This window comes from Mustela erminea, chromosome 13 (genome assembly GCF_009829155.1).
Source record: "Mustela erminea isolate mMusErm1 chromosome 13, mMusErm1.Pri, whole genome shotgun sequence".
Taxonomy (NCBI): domain Eukaryota; kingdom Metazoa; phylum Chordata; class Mammalia; order Carnivora; family Mustelidae; genus Mustela; species Mustela erminea.
In genome coordinates, this window is record NC_045626.1 from 38,673,012 (window position 1) to 38,690,154 (window position 17,143).

The 17,143-nt window shown below is 36.4% G+C and overlaps 1 protein-coding gene across 9 annotated transcripts in view; it reads left to right on the forward strand.

The window, feature by feature from the left end:
* Positions 1-17,143, forward strand: part of CCDC178 (coiled-coil domain containing 178) — a 452,006-nt gene that overhangs the window by 148,304 nt on the left and 286,559 nt on the right. For all 9 annotated transcript variants that reach the window (XM_032311014.1, XM_032311010.1, XM_032311011.1 and 6 more), the window contains one exon: positions 1,174-1,357. In XM_032311014.1, the coding sequence (XP_032166905.1) occupies positions 1,174-1,357 (184 nt within the window). The remainder of the gene's footprint in view (positions 1-1,173; positions 1,358-17,143) is intronic.

The following is a 17,143-nucleotide window of genomic DNA, read 5'->3' on the forward strand; positions in this document are numbered from 1 at the left end:
TAGTTCTTTGAGATGTAAAGTTAGGTGGTTTGAGATATGTCTTTTTCTTTAATGTAGGCACTTACTATTTTCAATTTCCCTTTTAGAACTGCTTCTCATATGTTGTGTTTCGATTTTTTTTTTTTTTTAATTTTTTCTTTACCCATTGGTTGAGTTCTTGGTTTCTGGGTCTTTCCTTCCCAATGCTGTAGTGCCTTCTAAAAACCTATAGCCTTTATCAGTAAGTTGGTTCTTTAACAAATAAGTACAACTGATCTAAAACCCCTCCAGTGATGCAGTGAACCTTGCCCAGGCAACACATACCTTCAGCTAGTTTCTTGCTGATTCTCCTCCACTTTTACTTTGCTTTCCAGTTTTATTTCTATTCTGTAGAGATGGTTACCTTATTTGTGAACGTAGCTATGTCTTCTTTGTATTTTCTTCTTATCTTGTATGCCTCAATGGTATGTTTCTTGAAAAAGGTGGTATCCAATCTAATGTCATACTTTTTCCCTCTATTAACTCTTTCTCCTTCGCTACTGGTTTTCTTTTTGTTTTTTGTTTGTTTGTTTTTTAAAGATTTTATTTATTCACTTGAGAGAGAATGCATGAATGGCAGGGAGGAGCAGAGGGAGAGGGAGAAGCAGACTTCCCGCTGAGCAGGGGAGCCCAATCAATGTAGGGCTTGATCCCAGGACCCTGAGCTCATGACCTTAGCCAAACACAGATGCTTAATGGAACCACCCAAGTGACCCTGGTTTTCTTTTTGAAAGTTTTTTTTTTTAGTTACTAGTTTTCTTTTGTTAAGTTTTGTTTCTTCTTTTCATGGACTGCATTTTTCTAATATTTGATTATTCTTAATAGCAGTGTTTTATGGGATTAAAGGGATGGATTGTTATAGAAGGAATGAATTCTCTGAAAGCTGAGCATTTGAGGTCCCCAAGCCTTTCTTATTGAGATCCTTCTGAGGTTGAGCACAGCTTGACAAGAGTAGCCAACAGGAAAAGTAGGAAAATAAATATAATTTTGGGTCATATTCTTTGTACTCAAGTTTTAGTTAAGTATCTGATTATTTTATATTTTTGGCAACATAAAACATGCTCTTCTTCCTTTTTTACTATTATTAAGCATATTTGCCTCAATATATACTCTCGTGGAATAATCATATTGTTGTTTTTTTTTTTTTTTTTACAGTATAAAGAAAAAAGCAGAATTGGAGTCTGAAATCCAATCTTTGATGAAACTAAGGTCCAAAAATGAAGACTTTCTTAAACAACTATACAGGGAAGCTTATCAGCTTGGTGCTGTTTTCCACCTAACCAAATTTAAAACAGAGGAATTAGAAGAGAAAATAGCAGAAGTGAGAAGAAAATTCAAGGTTTGTATCTCTGTGTTCTACTTAGTTGTAAAAAAAAAAGGGTAATTAACTTCAGTTTTATTGATTTGTTGATGATAGTTTGATTTTAATTTAAGCTATAATAGCTTTTTAAAATAATTACTCCTTCTAATAAATCTGAATAAAATAATTTCTCTTTAGACGCCCAGCACGAATGGAAGAGGAATGGGGCTCCATGTAGCTAATCAACACTTAACATCTGCTTTTTGCTATTACTGACCCTAAACTACCTCGATCACCAGAAGAGTGGTGCTTGGCTTAAACTCATCCTGTATATCTAATGTGTAGTTGCTGGGAAGTGCCCTTGTACCTTACTGATAGAAGGAAAGGGATTACCTACATCAGGCCTGCAAGTTACTGGATTCCTGAGCACCACGCAGTGCTTAGTAGACCTCAGTGTTTCTACAGAAACTACTGGTGGTAGGCCTCAAATCTATTTCTAAGTGAGAAATGTTACGAATAGCCACCCCTGCCATTTGGTATAGACGCTAACAAAGTCAGCTCCCATTTTGCCCCACATAAGGGAGCACCTTAACAGGCCACTTCTGTCCATCACACACCATACTCACACTGCTCCCATCCTTGGCATTTACTTATTGAATACTTGTTATCTACAATTCTTTATAAAATACGGGATCTGTGTTCTGTGTTCAAACCTTGCAATAGCATTTCATTCAATGAAGACTTTCTCTTATGCTTTCTAAATTTAGGAGGCTTAGATTGTCTTCCAATAAATGTGTCTATACCTGAGAGACTAGGAATTTGTTCCCATACTGAATCCAGCTGTTCGATGGACTTGGTGTATTGTACCTCTGTTCCTTCCCATGGATTACTCAGTGGGTTTTTTATGCCACATATGTTCCAAAATTAGTATGAAAGAAACTATTATAGTAAAAATTAACCTCAAGGTTATTTTAAAAATACAAAGCATATGATTTAGCATATATAATGACATTGTAAATGTTATTTATAATTTTCTTTAATTTTTCATTAGTCTGTGTTTCTCTATGGCCAATAATTAATTTTTTTCCATTGTGGATATCACTAAAGACATCAACCACTAATTTGGCCACTTAACAATGTTTCTTAACTTTGTCAATTGACAGGAAAGCTTTGTTCACATATTTATCTCATAGCTGTCACAACCTGCCTTCAATTCTTCAGCTATATGACTTCACTAGCCTGAGGCACTCTTCTATTAAGAAGGATATTATATTGAATTGTTTATTCTTTTCTAAGTTTTCCTGATGCCATAAAATACAATTTATAGGTTGATTACAAATTTGACATGACTCTACTGTTCTTGCTTTACCAACCTAAGACAAAGTGTAAGTGTCAGCTGGTTTTATTCAAGAAAAACTGAAGAAATTGTTAATCAGGTTCTTTCTCTATCCTTTGGTAGCTAAGATAGAGAAAGAAGCAACAGAAAGAAATTGTGCATTTTAGGAAACAATTCCCCATTGCTAAACACCTCCACTAATGTCTGAGCTGAATATATAAGCATTATTTTTCTCTGATGTATACATGTATATCTGTGTCAGAGTCATAATGAATTAAAAATAAATTTCTAGATAGTCCCTAGATAATTCAGGTTTGGAGTAATTCAGGTTTGCCATTTTGCCTTTGTAAGGACCCCACTGTCTTCCATTGACTAAGTAATAAAAATCTATATAATTTTCTGAGTCTTGGTATCGTGTTTTTCTCGCAGGCAACTTTGTATATTTGTTGATTCTGCCCTTAATTCATGTCTTCTAGAAATTATAGCATTACCACATCTGAGCTAGCCTTGAGAAATAAGCTTTTGAAACCTTAGAAGTAGAACTTTTGAGTTACATTTCCCCTAATTAATGTACCTATACAATGCTCAGTAAGATTTGGGCAGTCTTAGACTAGCGGCAACCCCGAACAATCAAGATATTTAACAGTTTCTGGAACTTTCCAGCTATTACAGATGACTTGTCCATTTTCTCATACCTTCAATCCCAATAACTGACCTATTCAGAAAAGACACAGTTAGCCAAGTCCCAGGATAAAACTATCCACAGGGATCAGAGGTAAATTGGTAAAAGTGTAATACCTATTCAGTTATGTTATTGATGGAATGAACAGAAAATCATTCAGCGTTGTCTGAAGAACGTGATATTGTAACAAGAAAAATCTTCAAAGCTTTTTATCAGATATTAAGTACTTCTCAACATTTAAATAGAAGGCTTTTGTGGAAGCTTCAGGAATTTGGGGAGTTTTGGTGGAAAAGAAGAACATCAGGCTACTCTGGTTTTAGGTTAAAATCATAGTACTAGAATGAATTGGAGACAGTATAAAAGAAGAAAGAAGTAGAAAGGAAGACTGTTTTCTGCAAGGTTACTGTAGGCTACTCTTCATACATGTTAATTCAGTGTTCATAATACTGTAAAGGTGTTATTAGTATGTTCATTTTGGGATGAAATGATTTGCCCAAAGTAGCATAGTGTTTAAGCAGCTGTGTAGAATTCAGGGACAAGTTTTTCTGATGCTGAAGTTGGTATAAACTAGTCAGTCAGACACTAAGGAGGAATGTATGCCAACCAAAAAAGATTCATTCAGGCTCAAAATTTCAAAATAACCATATTAGGATCACCTTTTAGACTTTATTTTTTTAAGGAATTATTATGATCCCCACAAAACTGAAAGAAAATAGAGAGACTCCCCATATACCCCTGACCTATGCATAGCCTCCGCCATTGTCAACATCCCCCATCAGAGTGGGACATTTTTTACCAGGGGTGAACCTACATTGGATAACCATAATTACCTACAATTTATAGTTTATATCCTAGTTCACTATTGGTGCTGTTGTGTACATGCCTAGATTTTCAACAAATATATAATAATTGTATCCATCATAGTAGTATCATATGGAGTATTTTCACTGCCCTAAAAATCCCTGGTGTCCTACCTGTTCATCCCTTCTCCCACTGATGGCAACCACTAGTATGTTACTGTCTCCATAGTTTTGCCTTTTCCAAAATATCACATAATTGAAATCATGCAGTATGTAGCCTTGTCAGAATAGATTCTTTTACTAATATGCATTCGAGATTCCTTCATGTCTCTTCATGGCTTGATAGCTCATTTCTTTTTAGCACTGAATAGTATGCTATATCTGGATTGCCATAGTTTATTTATACATTCACCTACTGAAGAACATCTTGGTTTCTTTCAAGTTTTGGCAGTTATAAATAAAGCTACTGTAAGTATCCACGTACAGGTTTTTATGTGGACATACATTTTCATCTCCTTTGGGTATGAATGAAGGAACATGATTGCTGGATCTTATAATTAGTATATATTTAGTTTTGTAAGAAACTGCCAAAATGTCTTACAATGTTACTGTACCATTTTGCATTCCTACCAGCAATGCGTGAGAGTTCCTTCATTCCAAATCCTTGCTAATAGTTGATGTTGTCAGTGATTAGGATTTTGGCCATTGTTTTTTTGTTGTTGTTGTTGTTGTTTTGTTTTTTTAAGATTTATTTATTTATTCGACAGACAGAAATCACAAGCAGGCAGAGAGGCAGGCAGAGAGAGAGGAGGAAGCAGGCTCCCTGCTGAGCAGAGAGCCCAGTGCGATGTGGGGCTTGATCCCAGGACCCTGGGATCATGACCTCAGCTGAAGGCAGAGGCTTTAACCCACTGAGCCACCCAGGCGCCCCGGATATTGGCCATTGTAATAGCCATGTAGTGGTATTTCATGGTTGTTTTAATTTACATTTCCCTGATGACAGATGATGTATAGCATCTTTTCATATGCTTGTTTGCCATTCTGTATCTTATTTGATGAGTTGTAACTTAAGTTCTTTGCCCCCCCCCTTTTGAAAGTACTCTCTACACCCAACATGGGACTTGAACTCACAGCCCTAAAATCAAGAGTCCCATGACTGACTGAGCCATCTGGGTGCCTCAACATCTTTGACCCCTTTTTTAACATATTGTTTTCTTGCTGTTAAGTTTTCAGAGTACCTTGTACATTTTGAATAACAGATCTTTATCAGATTTGTCTTTTGCAAGTATTTATTCCCAGTTTGTGGTTTGTCTTTCATTCTCTTGACTGTGGCTTTCATTGAGCTAAAGATGTTAATTTTAGTGAACCCAGCTTATCGATTATTACTATCGTTTTTTTCACAGATCATACCTTTGGTGGTGTATCTAAAAATGTATTGCTGCGTCCAAGATCATCTAGATATTCTTTTGTTATCTTCTAGGAGTTTTACGTTTTTGTAATGTACATTTAGGTTTATGGATCAATTTTGAGTTAACATTTGTGAAAGGTATAAAGTGCATCTGGCTTCCTTTCTTTCTGCATATGGATGTCCAGTTTTTCTGACATCATTTGTTGGAAATATTGTCTTTGCTTCATTGTGTTGCCTTTGCTTTCTTGTCAAAGACAAACTGATCATATTTCTGTGGGTCTATTTGTGGACTCTTTTTTGTTCCAGTGATCTATTTGTCTGTTCTTTTATCAGTGCTGCCCTGTCCTGAATAATGTAGCACTATAGTATGTTTTCATGTTGACTGTGTTTATGCCTCTTCCTTTTTTCTTTGTCAATATTGTGTTAGCTATTCTGGGCATTTTGCCTCTCCTTATAAATTTTAGAATCACTTTGTCAATATCCACAAAATAACTTGCTAGGATATTTGTAGTGATTGAATTGAATCTACAGATTGTGTTAGGATAAACTGACTTCTTGACAATATTGAGTCTGCTTATGTGTTAACATAGAATATTTCCACATTTATCTACTTCTTAAAATTTCATTCATCAGAGTTTTAGAGTTTTGCTTATATAGATCTTATGCATATATGACTAGATTTAATTATTTCTTTCTGGGGGAACTGATATAAATAATCATTGTGTTTTTAATTTATAATTTTACTTGTTCATTGCTAGCATATAGAAAAAAGGAGAAGATTGTTTATTCACAGTATGTCCTGCAACTGTACATAACAGCTTATTATTTTCAGGAGTATTTTTGTTAATTCTTTTAAATTTTTAAATATACAATTATGTCATCTGTGAAAAGCAGATTTATTTCTTCCAAATCTGTATATTTTTTACTTACTTTTTAAAATCAATGTATTTTCAAAGCTCTCTAGTACAATATTGAAAAGGAATGTTGAGATGAATCATCCTTGCCTATAACTGATCCTAGTAGGAAAGTTTTAGTTTCTCACCATAAACTTTTTTTTTAGCTATAGATGTTTTGTAAATATCCCATCTCCCCCAACACACACACATTTTAGCTTATTGAAGCTATTATAGTGATTCTGATCTCACAAAATGAGTTAAGAAGCATCCCTCTGCTTCTGTCCTCTAAAAGAGATTGTAGAGATTTAGTATTATTTCTTCCTTAAATGTTTGATAGAATTTACTGGTGGGCCCGGTGCTTTCTGTTTTGGATGGTAATTAATTGTTAATTTCATTTCTTTAATAGAAGCATATTTAGATATGCTCTTGTATGAGTTTTGACCGGTTATGCCTTTTAAATAATTGTTCCATTTCATCAAGCTTATCTAATTTTTCAAAATAGAGTTTTTCATAGTATTCCTTTACTGTTTCTTTCAATATCCAAGGGATCTGTAGTGATCAGTGCTTTCATTTCTGATATCAGTAATTTGTGTCCTCTCTTTTTTCTTAGTTTACCTGGCTTTAGACTAATCAATTTTATTGATCTTTTCAAAGAATCATATTTTGGTTTCATTGATTTTTTTCCTATGATTTTCTGTTTCCAATTTTATCGAATTCTACTTTTAATTATTCTTTTCTTTTGCTTAGTTTTAATTTAATTTTCTCTTCTTTTTAGAGTTTTTTTTTTTTTTTAATATTTAATTTATTTATTTTTTTTTATTTCCAGCATAACAGTATTCATTATTTTTGCACCACACCCCGTGCTCCATGCAATCCGTGCCCTCTATAATACCCACCACCTGGTACCCCAACCTCCCACCCCCCGTCCCTTCAAAACCCTCAGATTGTTTTTCAGAGTCCATAGTCTCTCATGGTTCACCTCCCCTTCCAATTTCCCCCAACTCCCTTCTCCACTCTAAGTCCCCATGTCCTCCATGCTATTTGTTATGCTCCATAAATAAGTGAAACCATATGATAATTGACTCTCTCTGCTTGACTTATTTCACTCAGCATAATCTCTTCCAGTCCCGTCCATGTTGCTACAAAAGTTGGTTATTCATCCTTTCTGATGGAGGCATAATACTCTATCCCCAGGGGTACAGGTCTGTGAATCACCAGGTTTACACACTTCATAGCACTCACCAAAGCACATACCCTCCCCAATGTCCATAATCCCACCCCCTTCTCCCAAACCCCCTCCCCCCAGCAACCCTCAGTTTGTTTTGTGAGATTAAAAGTCACTTGTGGTTTGTCTCCCTCCCAATCCCATCTTGTTTCATTTATTCTTCTCCTACCCACTTAAGCCCCCATGTTGCATCACCACTTCCTCATATCAAGGAGATCATATGATAGTTGTCTTTCTCTGCTTGACTTATTTCGCTAAGCATGATACGCTCTAGTTCCATCCATGTTGTCGCAAATGGCAAGATTTCATTTCTTTTGATGGCTGCATAGTATTCCATTGTGTATATATACCACATCTTCTTGATCCATTCATCTGTTGATGGACATCTAGGTTCTTTCCATAGTTTGGCTATTGTGGACATTGCTGCTATAAACATTCGGGTGCACGTGCCCCTTTGGATCACTACGTTTGTATCCTTAGGGTAAATACCCAATAGTGCAATTGCTGGGTCATAGGGCAGTTCTATTTTCAACATTTTGAGGAACCTCCATGCTGTTTTCCAGAGTGGCTGCACCAGCTTGCATTCCCACCAACAGTGTAGGAGGGTTCCCCTTTCTCCGCATCCTCGCCAGCATCTGTCATTTCCTGACTTGTTGATTTTAGCCATTCTGACTGGTGTGAGGTGATATCTCATTGTGGTTTTGATATGTATTTCCCTGATGCCGAGTGATATGGAGCACTTTTTCATGTGTCTGTTGGCCATCTGGATGTCTTCTTTGCAGAAATGTCTGTTCATGTCCTCTGCCCATTTCTTGATTGGATTATTTGTTCTTTGGGTGTTGAGTTTGCTAAGTTCTTTATAGATTCTGGACACTAGTCCTTTATCTGATATGTCATTTGCAAATATCTTCTCCCATTCTGTCAGTTGTCTTTTGATTTTGTTAACCGTTTCCTTTGCTGTGCAAAAGCTTTTGATCTTGATGAAATCCCAATAGTTCATTTTTGCCCTTGCTTCCCTTGCCTTTTGCGTTGTTCCTAGGAAGATGTTGCTGCGGCAGAGGTCAAAGAGGTTGCTGCCTGTGTTCTCCTCAAGGATTTTGATGGATTCCTTTCGCACATTGAGGTCCTTCATCCATTTTGAGTCTATTTTTGTGTGTGGTGTAAGGAAATGGTCCAATTTCATTTTTCTGCATGTGGCTGTCCAATTTTCCCAGCACCATTTATTGAAGAGGCTGTCTTTTTGCCATTGGACATTCTTTCCTGCTTTGTCGAAGATTAGTTGACCATAGAGTTGAGGGTCTATTTCTGGGCTCTCTATTCTGTTCCATTGATCTATGTGTCTGTTTTTGTGCCAGTACCATGCTGTCTTGATGACGACAGCTTTGTAATAGAGCTTGAAGTCCGGAATTGTGATGCCACCAACGTTGGCTTTCTTTTTCAATATCCCTTTGGCTATTCGAGGTCTTTTCTGGTTCCATATAAATTTTAGCATTATTTGTTCCATTTCTTTGAAAAAGATGGATGGTACTTTGATAGGAATTGCATTAAATGTGTAGATTGCTTTAGGTAGCATAGACATTTTCACAATATTTATTCTTCCAATCCAGGAGCATGGAACATTTTTCCAATTCTTTGTGTCTTCCTCAATTTCTTTCATGAGTACTTTATAGTTTTCTGAGTATAGATTCTGTGTCTCTTTGGTTAGGTTTATTCCTAGGTATCTTATGGTTTTGGGTGCAATTGTAAATGGGATTGACTCCTTAATTTCTCTTTCTTCTGTCTTGCTGTTGGTGTAGAGAAATGCAACTGATTTCTGTGCATTGATTTTATATCCTGACACTTTACTGAATTCCTGTATAAGTTCTAGCAGTTTTGGAGTGGAGTCTTTTGGGTTTTCCACATATAGTATCATATCATCTGCGAAGAGTGATAATTTGACTTCTTCTTTGCCGATTTGGATGCCTTTAATTTCCTTTTGTTGTCTGATTGCTGAGGCTAGGACCTCTAGTACTATGTTGAATAGCAGTGGTGATAATGGACATCCCTGCCGTGTTCCTGACCTTAGCGGAAAAGCTTTCAGTTTTTCTCCATTGAGAATGATATTTGCGGTGGGTTTTTCATAGATGGCTTTGATGATATTGAGGTATGTGCCCTCTATCCCTACACTTTGAAGAGTTTTGATCAGGAAGGGATGCTGTACTTTGTCAAATGCTTTTTCAGCATCTATTGAGAGTATCATATGGTTCTTGTTCTTTCTTTTATTGATGTGTTGTATCACATTGACTGATTTGCGGATGTTGAACCAACCTTGCAGCCCTGGAATAAATCCCACTTGGTCGTGGTGAATAATCTTTTTAATGTACTGTTGAATCCTATTGGCTAGTATTTTGTTGAGTATTTTCGCATCTGTGTTCATCAAGGATATCGGTCTATAGCTCTCTTTTTTGGTGGGATCCTTGTCTGGTTTTGGGATCAAGGTGATGCTGGCCTCATAAAATGAGTTTGGAAGTTTTCCTTCCATTTCTATTTTTTGGAACAGTTTCAGGAGAATAGGAATTAGTTCTTCTTTAAATGTTTGGTAGAATTCCCCCGGGAAGCCGTCTGGCCCTGGGCTTTTGTTTGTTTGGAGATTTTTAATGACTGTTTCAATCTCCTTACTGGTTATGGGTCTGTTCAGGCTTTCTATTTCTTCCTGGTTCAGTTGTGGTAGTTTATATGTTTCTAGGAATGCATCCATTTCTTCCAGATTGTCAAATTTATTGGCGTAGAGTTGCTCATAGTATGTTCTTATAATAGTTTGTATTTCTTTGGTGTTAGTTGTGATCTCTCCTCTTTCATTCATGATTTTATTTATTTGGGTCCTTTCTCTTTTCTTTTTGATAAGTCGGGCCAGGGGTTTATCAATTTTATTAATTCTTTCAAAGAACCAGCTCCTAGTTTCGTTGATTTGTTCTATTGTTTTTTTGGTTTCTATTTCATTGATTTCTGCTCTGATCTTTATGATTTCTCTTCTCCTGCTGGGCTTAGGGTTTCTTTCTTGTTCTTTCTCCAGCTCCTTTAGGTGTAGGGTTAGGTTGTGTACCTGAGACCTTTCTTGTTTCTTGAGAAAGGCTTGTACCGCTATATATTTTCCTCTCAGGACTGCCTTTGTTGTGTCCCACAGATTTTGAACCGTTGTATTTTCATTATCATTTGTTTCCATGATTTTTTTCAATTCTTCTTTAATTTCCCGGTTGACCCATTCATTCTTTAGAAGGATGCTGTTTAGTCTCCATGTATTTGGGTTCTTTCCAAACTTCCTTTTGTGGTTGAGTTCTAGCTTTAGAGCATTGTGGTCTGAAAATATGCAGGGAATGATCCCAATCTTTTGATACCGGTTGAGTCCTGATTTAGGACCAAGGATGTGATCTATTCTGGAGAATGTTCCATGTGCACTAGAGAAGAATGTGTATTCTGTTGCTTTGGGATGAAATATTCTGAATATATCTGTGATGTCCATCTGGTCCAGTGTGTCGTTTAAGGCCTTTATTTCCTTGCTGATCTTTTGCTTGGATGATCTGTCCATTTCAGTGAGGGGAGTGTTAAAGTCCCCTACTATTATTGTATTATTGTTGATGTGTTTCTTTGATTTTGTTATTAATTGGTTTATATAGTTGGCTGCTCCCACGTTGGGGGCATAGATATTTAAAATTGTTAAATCTTCTTGTTGGACAGACCCTTTGAGTATGATATAGTGTCCATCCTCATCTCTTATTATAGTCTTTGGCTTAAAATCTAATTGATCTGATATAAGGATTGCCACTCCTGCTTTCTTCTGATGTCCATTAGCATGGTAAATTCTTTTCCACCCCCTCACTTTAAATCTGGAGGTGTCTTCGGGCTTAAAATGAGTTTCTTGGAGGCAACATATAGATGGGTTTTGTTTTTTTATCCATTCTGATAGCCTGTGTCTTTTGACAGGGGCATTTAGCCCATTAACATTCAGGGTAACTATTGAGAGATATGAATTTAGTGCCATTGTATTGCCTGTAAGTTGACTGTTACTGTATATGGTCTCTGTTCCTTTCTGATCTACCACTTGTAGGCTCTCTCTTTGCTTAGAGGACCCCTTTCAATATTTCCTGTAGAGCTGGTTTGGTATTTGCAAATTCTTTCAGTTTTTGTTTGTCCTGGAAGCTTTTAATCTCTCCTTCTATTTTCAATGATAGCCTAGCTGGATATAGTATTCTTGGCTGCATGTTTTTCTCGTTTAGTGCTCTGAAAATATCATGCCAGCTCTTTCTGGCCTGCCAGGTCTCTGTGGATAAGTCAGCTGCCAATCTAATATTTTTACCATTGTATGTTACAGACTTCTTTTCCCGGGCTGCTTTCAGGATTTTCTCTTTGTCACTGAGACTTGTAAATTTTACTATTAGGTGACGGGGTGTGGGCCTATTCCTATTGATTTTGAGGGGCGTTCTCTGAACCTCCTGAATTTTGATGCTCGTTCCCTTTGCCATATTGGGGAAATTCTCCCCAATAATTCTCTCCAGTATACCTTCTGCTCCCCTCTCTCTTTCTTCTTCTTCTGGAATCCCAATTATTCTAATGTTGTTTCGTCTTATGGTGTCACTTATCTCTCGAATTCTCCCCTCGTGGTCCAGTAGCTGTTTGTCCCTCTTTTGCTCAGCTTCTTTATTCTCTGTCATTTGGTCTTCTATATCACTAATTCTTTCTTCTGCCTCATTTATCCTAGCAGTGAGAGCCTCCATTTTTGATTGCACTTCATTAATAGCTTTTTTTATTTCAACTTGGTTAGATTTTAGTTCTTTTATTTCTCCAGAAAGGGCTTTTATATCTCTCGAGAGGTTTCTCTAATATCTTCCATGCCTTTTTCGAGCCCGGCTAGAACCTTGAGAATTGTCATTCTGAACTCTAGATCTGACATATTACCAATGTCTGTATTGATTAGGTCCCTAGCCTTCGGTACTGCCTCTTGTTCTTTTTTTTGTGTTGAATTTTTCCGTCTTGTCATTTTGTCCAGATAAGAGTATATGAAGGGGCAAGTAAAATACTAAAAGGGTGGCAACAACCCCAGGAAAAAATGCTTTAACCAAATTAGAAGAGATCCAAAATCGTGAGGGGGGAGAAAGGGGATAAAAAGAGGTTCAAAAAGGAATAAACAAAAAAAAAAAAAAAAAAAAAAGAAAGAAAAAAGAAAAGAAAAGAATTTAAAAAAAAAGGAAAACACCTAAGAAAAATGTAAAAAAGAAAAAATATATATATTAGATAAACTAGTAAAAAATCGTTAAAAAAGAAAAAGGTAACAGTTAAAAAAAAAAAATTTTACCCGAAGGCGAGAAAAAAAAGAAAAAAAAAAAATGAAAAAGAAAAAAAATTAAATTAACTGCAATACTAAAAAAAAATCACAGGGAAAAAGCCATGAGTTCCGTGCTTGGCTTTCTCCTCCTCTGGAATTCTGCTGCTCTCCTTGGTATTGAAACCGCACTCCTTGGTCTTGATCTTCTGGGGGAGGGGCCTGTTGTAGTGATTCTCAAGTGTCTTTGCCCCAGGCGGAATTACACCGCCCTTACCCGGGGCCGGGGTGAGTAATCTGCTCGGGTTTGCTTTCAGGAGCTTTTGTTCCCTGAGCGCTTTCCGTAGAGTTCCGGAGGACGGGAATACAAATGGCGGCCTCCTGGTCTCCGGCCCGGAGGAGCCGAGAGCCCAGGGCCGCACTCCTCAGTGTGCCCTCAGAGAACAGCGCCCAGTTACTCCCGTCTGCCTGACCTCCGGCCGCGCTCCGAGCTCTCCGAGCCTGCGACCAGTTCAAGGTAACACCGAGCTGTGAGCTTACTGTCGGCTCTGTCTCTGTAGCCGGCTTTCCCGTTCCAATACCCGCAAGGTCTGCGACACTCAGACACCCCTGCTCCTTTTGTGACCCTGCGGGACCTGAGGCCACGCTGAACCCGCGTGGGCTTCGCCCCGGTTTAGCCTCTGGAGCGATGTCCCTCAGCGGAACAGACTTTTAAAAGTCCTGATTTTGTGCACCGTTGCTCCGCCGCTTGCCGGGAGCCGGCCCCTCCCCCCGGGGTCTATCTTCCCGTCGCTTTGGATTCACTTCTCCGCCAGTCCTACCTTTCAGAAAGTGGTTGTTTTTCTGTTTCCAGAATTGCTGTTCTTCTTCTCTTCGATCTGCCGATGGATTTTCAGGTGTTTGCAATCTTTAGATAAGCTATCTAGCTGATCTCCGGCTAGCTGAAGCAGTCTCAGCCTGCTACTTCTCCGCCATCTTGACTCCTCCTCCTTTTTAGAGTTTTTTAAGGTTGAAATCTAGATTATTGGTGTCAAGTCTGTCTTCTTTTGTAGTATATGCATTCAGTGCTGTAAATTTCTCCTTAAGCATTGTTTTTGCTATATCCTACAAATTTTGATAAATTGTGTTTTTGTTTTTATGTAGTTCAAAATATTTATAAATTTTTCTTGAGTTGTATTCCTTAGCCATATGTGTTTTAGAGATACATTGTTTAGTCTATATATTTTGGGATTTTCCAATGACCTTTCTGTTATTGATTTCTCGTTTAATTCCATTGTGGCCTAAAAGCAAACATTGTATGATTTCTAGTTTTTTGTTTGTGTGTTTTTTTTTTTGTGGTGGTTGTGTGTTTTTATTTTAATTTTAATTTTTTTTTAATTCTTTATTTTTTATAAACATATATTTTTATCCCCAGGGGTACAGGTCTGTGAATCACCAGGTTTACACACTTCACAGCACTATATGTGGAAAACCCAAAAGACTCCACTCCAAAACTGCTAGAACTTGTACAGGAATTCAGTAAAGTGTCAGGATATAAAATCAATGCACAGAAATCAGTTGCATTTCTCTACACCAAAAACAAGACAGAAGAAAGAGAAATTAAGGAGTCAATCCCATTTACAATTGCACCCAAAACCATAAGATACCTAGGAATAAACCTAACCAAAGAGGCACAGAATCTATACTCAGAAAACTATAAAGTACTCATGAAAGAAATTGAGGAAGACACAAAGAAATGGAAAAATGTTCCATGATTTCTAGTTTTTAAACCTTGTTTAGGTGTTTAGGGATTCCTTTTAATGCTAGAAAAAGACAATGTGTTATGTCCTTATAATGTTCTAAACCTATAATATTCACCAGTAAGAGCTTAAGTTTGTGATCTCATAAATGAGTGTAACAATATGTGTATTGTACCTCTGTGTGATAATACTCTATATAAAACACTGAATTTGGAGCCTGACAGATATTCAAAGTATCGGGGATGAATAGTATGAAGAATACTGCACAGAATGGGAGTACCTTCACTCTTCAGGATAAAACAGTATTTAATAACCAACTCACATATTTACCTCCTCTAGACCACAGGAATCTGGTCTAGGACTTTATAGTTTAAACAGTTATATGATTTTGCTTGAGTTCTTTTTCAAATGTTTATAACACCCTTAACTCTTCTTTAGAGAAAAATCTTGGGCTTCCCCTCAAATACTATTTGTTAATGTCTGAGACAATGTCTGATTATACAGGACCTTCATCTGAGAAAAGTAAAAATCGAAAGTTTCTAAAAAAACTTTCTTAGACATCGTAAATTTTACCACGTCAGGCCTTCTTAGAGAATGTCCTGTTCAATTAGCAATAAAATAGCTTTAGTAAGCCAAAATGTGATTTTTGTACTATACAGCTTCTATCATGATTTTGATTGAGACTGGTGATATTTTAAAACGCTTAGAAAATGGGCATTCTAATAATTTATTTATTTTGATTCTTAAAGATTTATGCCTATTAGTCAAATTAAACCATATTACTCTTGACCCATGTAGCTTTTATTGAATTATAAGTTGATATTGCACCCTTGACTTTTAACAAAGGTTGATAAAAGTAATGGTCAAAATGGATTATTGCTACTTGTTTTTTCAATTAATGAAAGATGTCATATTGTTCAAGATGGTCAAAAACCTATGTACTTAATTTAGGTTAGATTTCAGAATTAAGAAACAAATGTTCTTGATAAAACTATATTCCTTCTCTCCTTCATAATTGGCAGTCTCTAATGTTTCATGCTTACTCCTGGTTTAAGCAGCTCAGAAACTCAGAATCCTATATGCTGTAGATTGCAAACACAATCATTCCTCTTTATCCCTTTCTGTGTTCCATATTAACAGATTAGACCATGTACTCTTTTACTTTTGTTTCAGTGTTTTTAATTTACTAAGATTCTTCCCTACTCCATTCAGAGATAAAATACTTTGCCAAAGTTAGGTCAGAGGAAGCCGTTACTATTATACTGGGAGCATTCACATTAATGGTAACTGTTTGCTGGGGAAAAGAGTTAAGATAAAGACAAAACAGAAATAGTGTGAAGGTATATTGGCATTTAAGTCCTTAAAATGGCAGTTGTGTATTCCCTTAATCAAGCTTCAGAAGAGTTCATTTTCTTAACATATATGTGAGGGAGTAAATGTACTTAAAAATGTGATAAAAATAAAGCATTGGGCAGTCAGAATTCTTGATGGTGTAAAGCACTTGAGGACAAAATAAAACTTTATTTGCCTTGCTGGGAACATAACTTCCTTCCCAATTCTCCTGGATTAGAGTTTTGTTGTCAGAAAAAAAAAAAAAAAGGAGGGTAAATTGGCTTTAGTGTTTTCATTTAAATCTCTGAATTTTGATTCTACTTTTTCTCACCCTTTTCTAAGTGTAATGTGATTTTGTTGAAAGGGGATGGATTTTGGAGTCAGATGTTTTCTTAATTTGAATCCTGGTTCTGCTAATCATTTATTCAAGGAATATTAAGAATATTCACTAGTAAGAGCTTATGTTTGTGATCTCATAAATGAGTGTAACAATATGTGTATTGTACCTCTGTGTGATAATACTCTATATAAAACACTGAATTTGGAGCCTGACAGATATTCGGAAGTATTGGGGGTGAACAGCGTGAAGAATACTGCACAGAATGGGAGTACCTTCACTCTTCAGGATAAAACAGTATTTAATAACCCAACTCACATATTTACCTCTGGAATCTGTCTCCTGATAAATATGTAGATTCTAAACAACACATTGAAAGTAATACTAGCTATTTGTTGACTGCTTAATGTGGATGTTGCCCCAGGCAAACTATTTTATATGTTTTGTCTTCTTCTACTCCTGGAATAATTTTGTGGAAAAGAAGTGTTATCCCAATTTTACATATTTGAAAACTAATACTTGATAATTTTTTATTGATATAGTACCCATGATAACCTGTACTCCATGTAAATTGGTAGAAACTTTCTGGAAAGTATTTTATCAATATATGTAAAAACCTTTTATCTATTTTCAAAAACTTTCATTATTAAAATATTAAAACACACACACACACACACAGTAGTCAATATTATATCTGTTTCAGGTACATGACATGATTCAACAATTCTAAACATTAACAGTTCTGACCACTATAAGTGTAATTATCATCTGTTA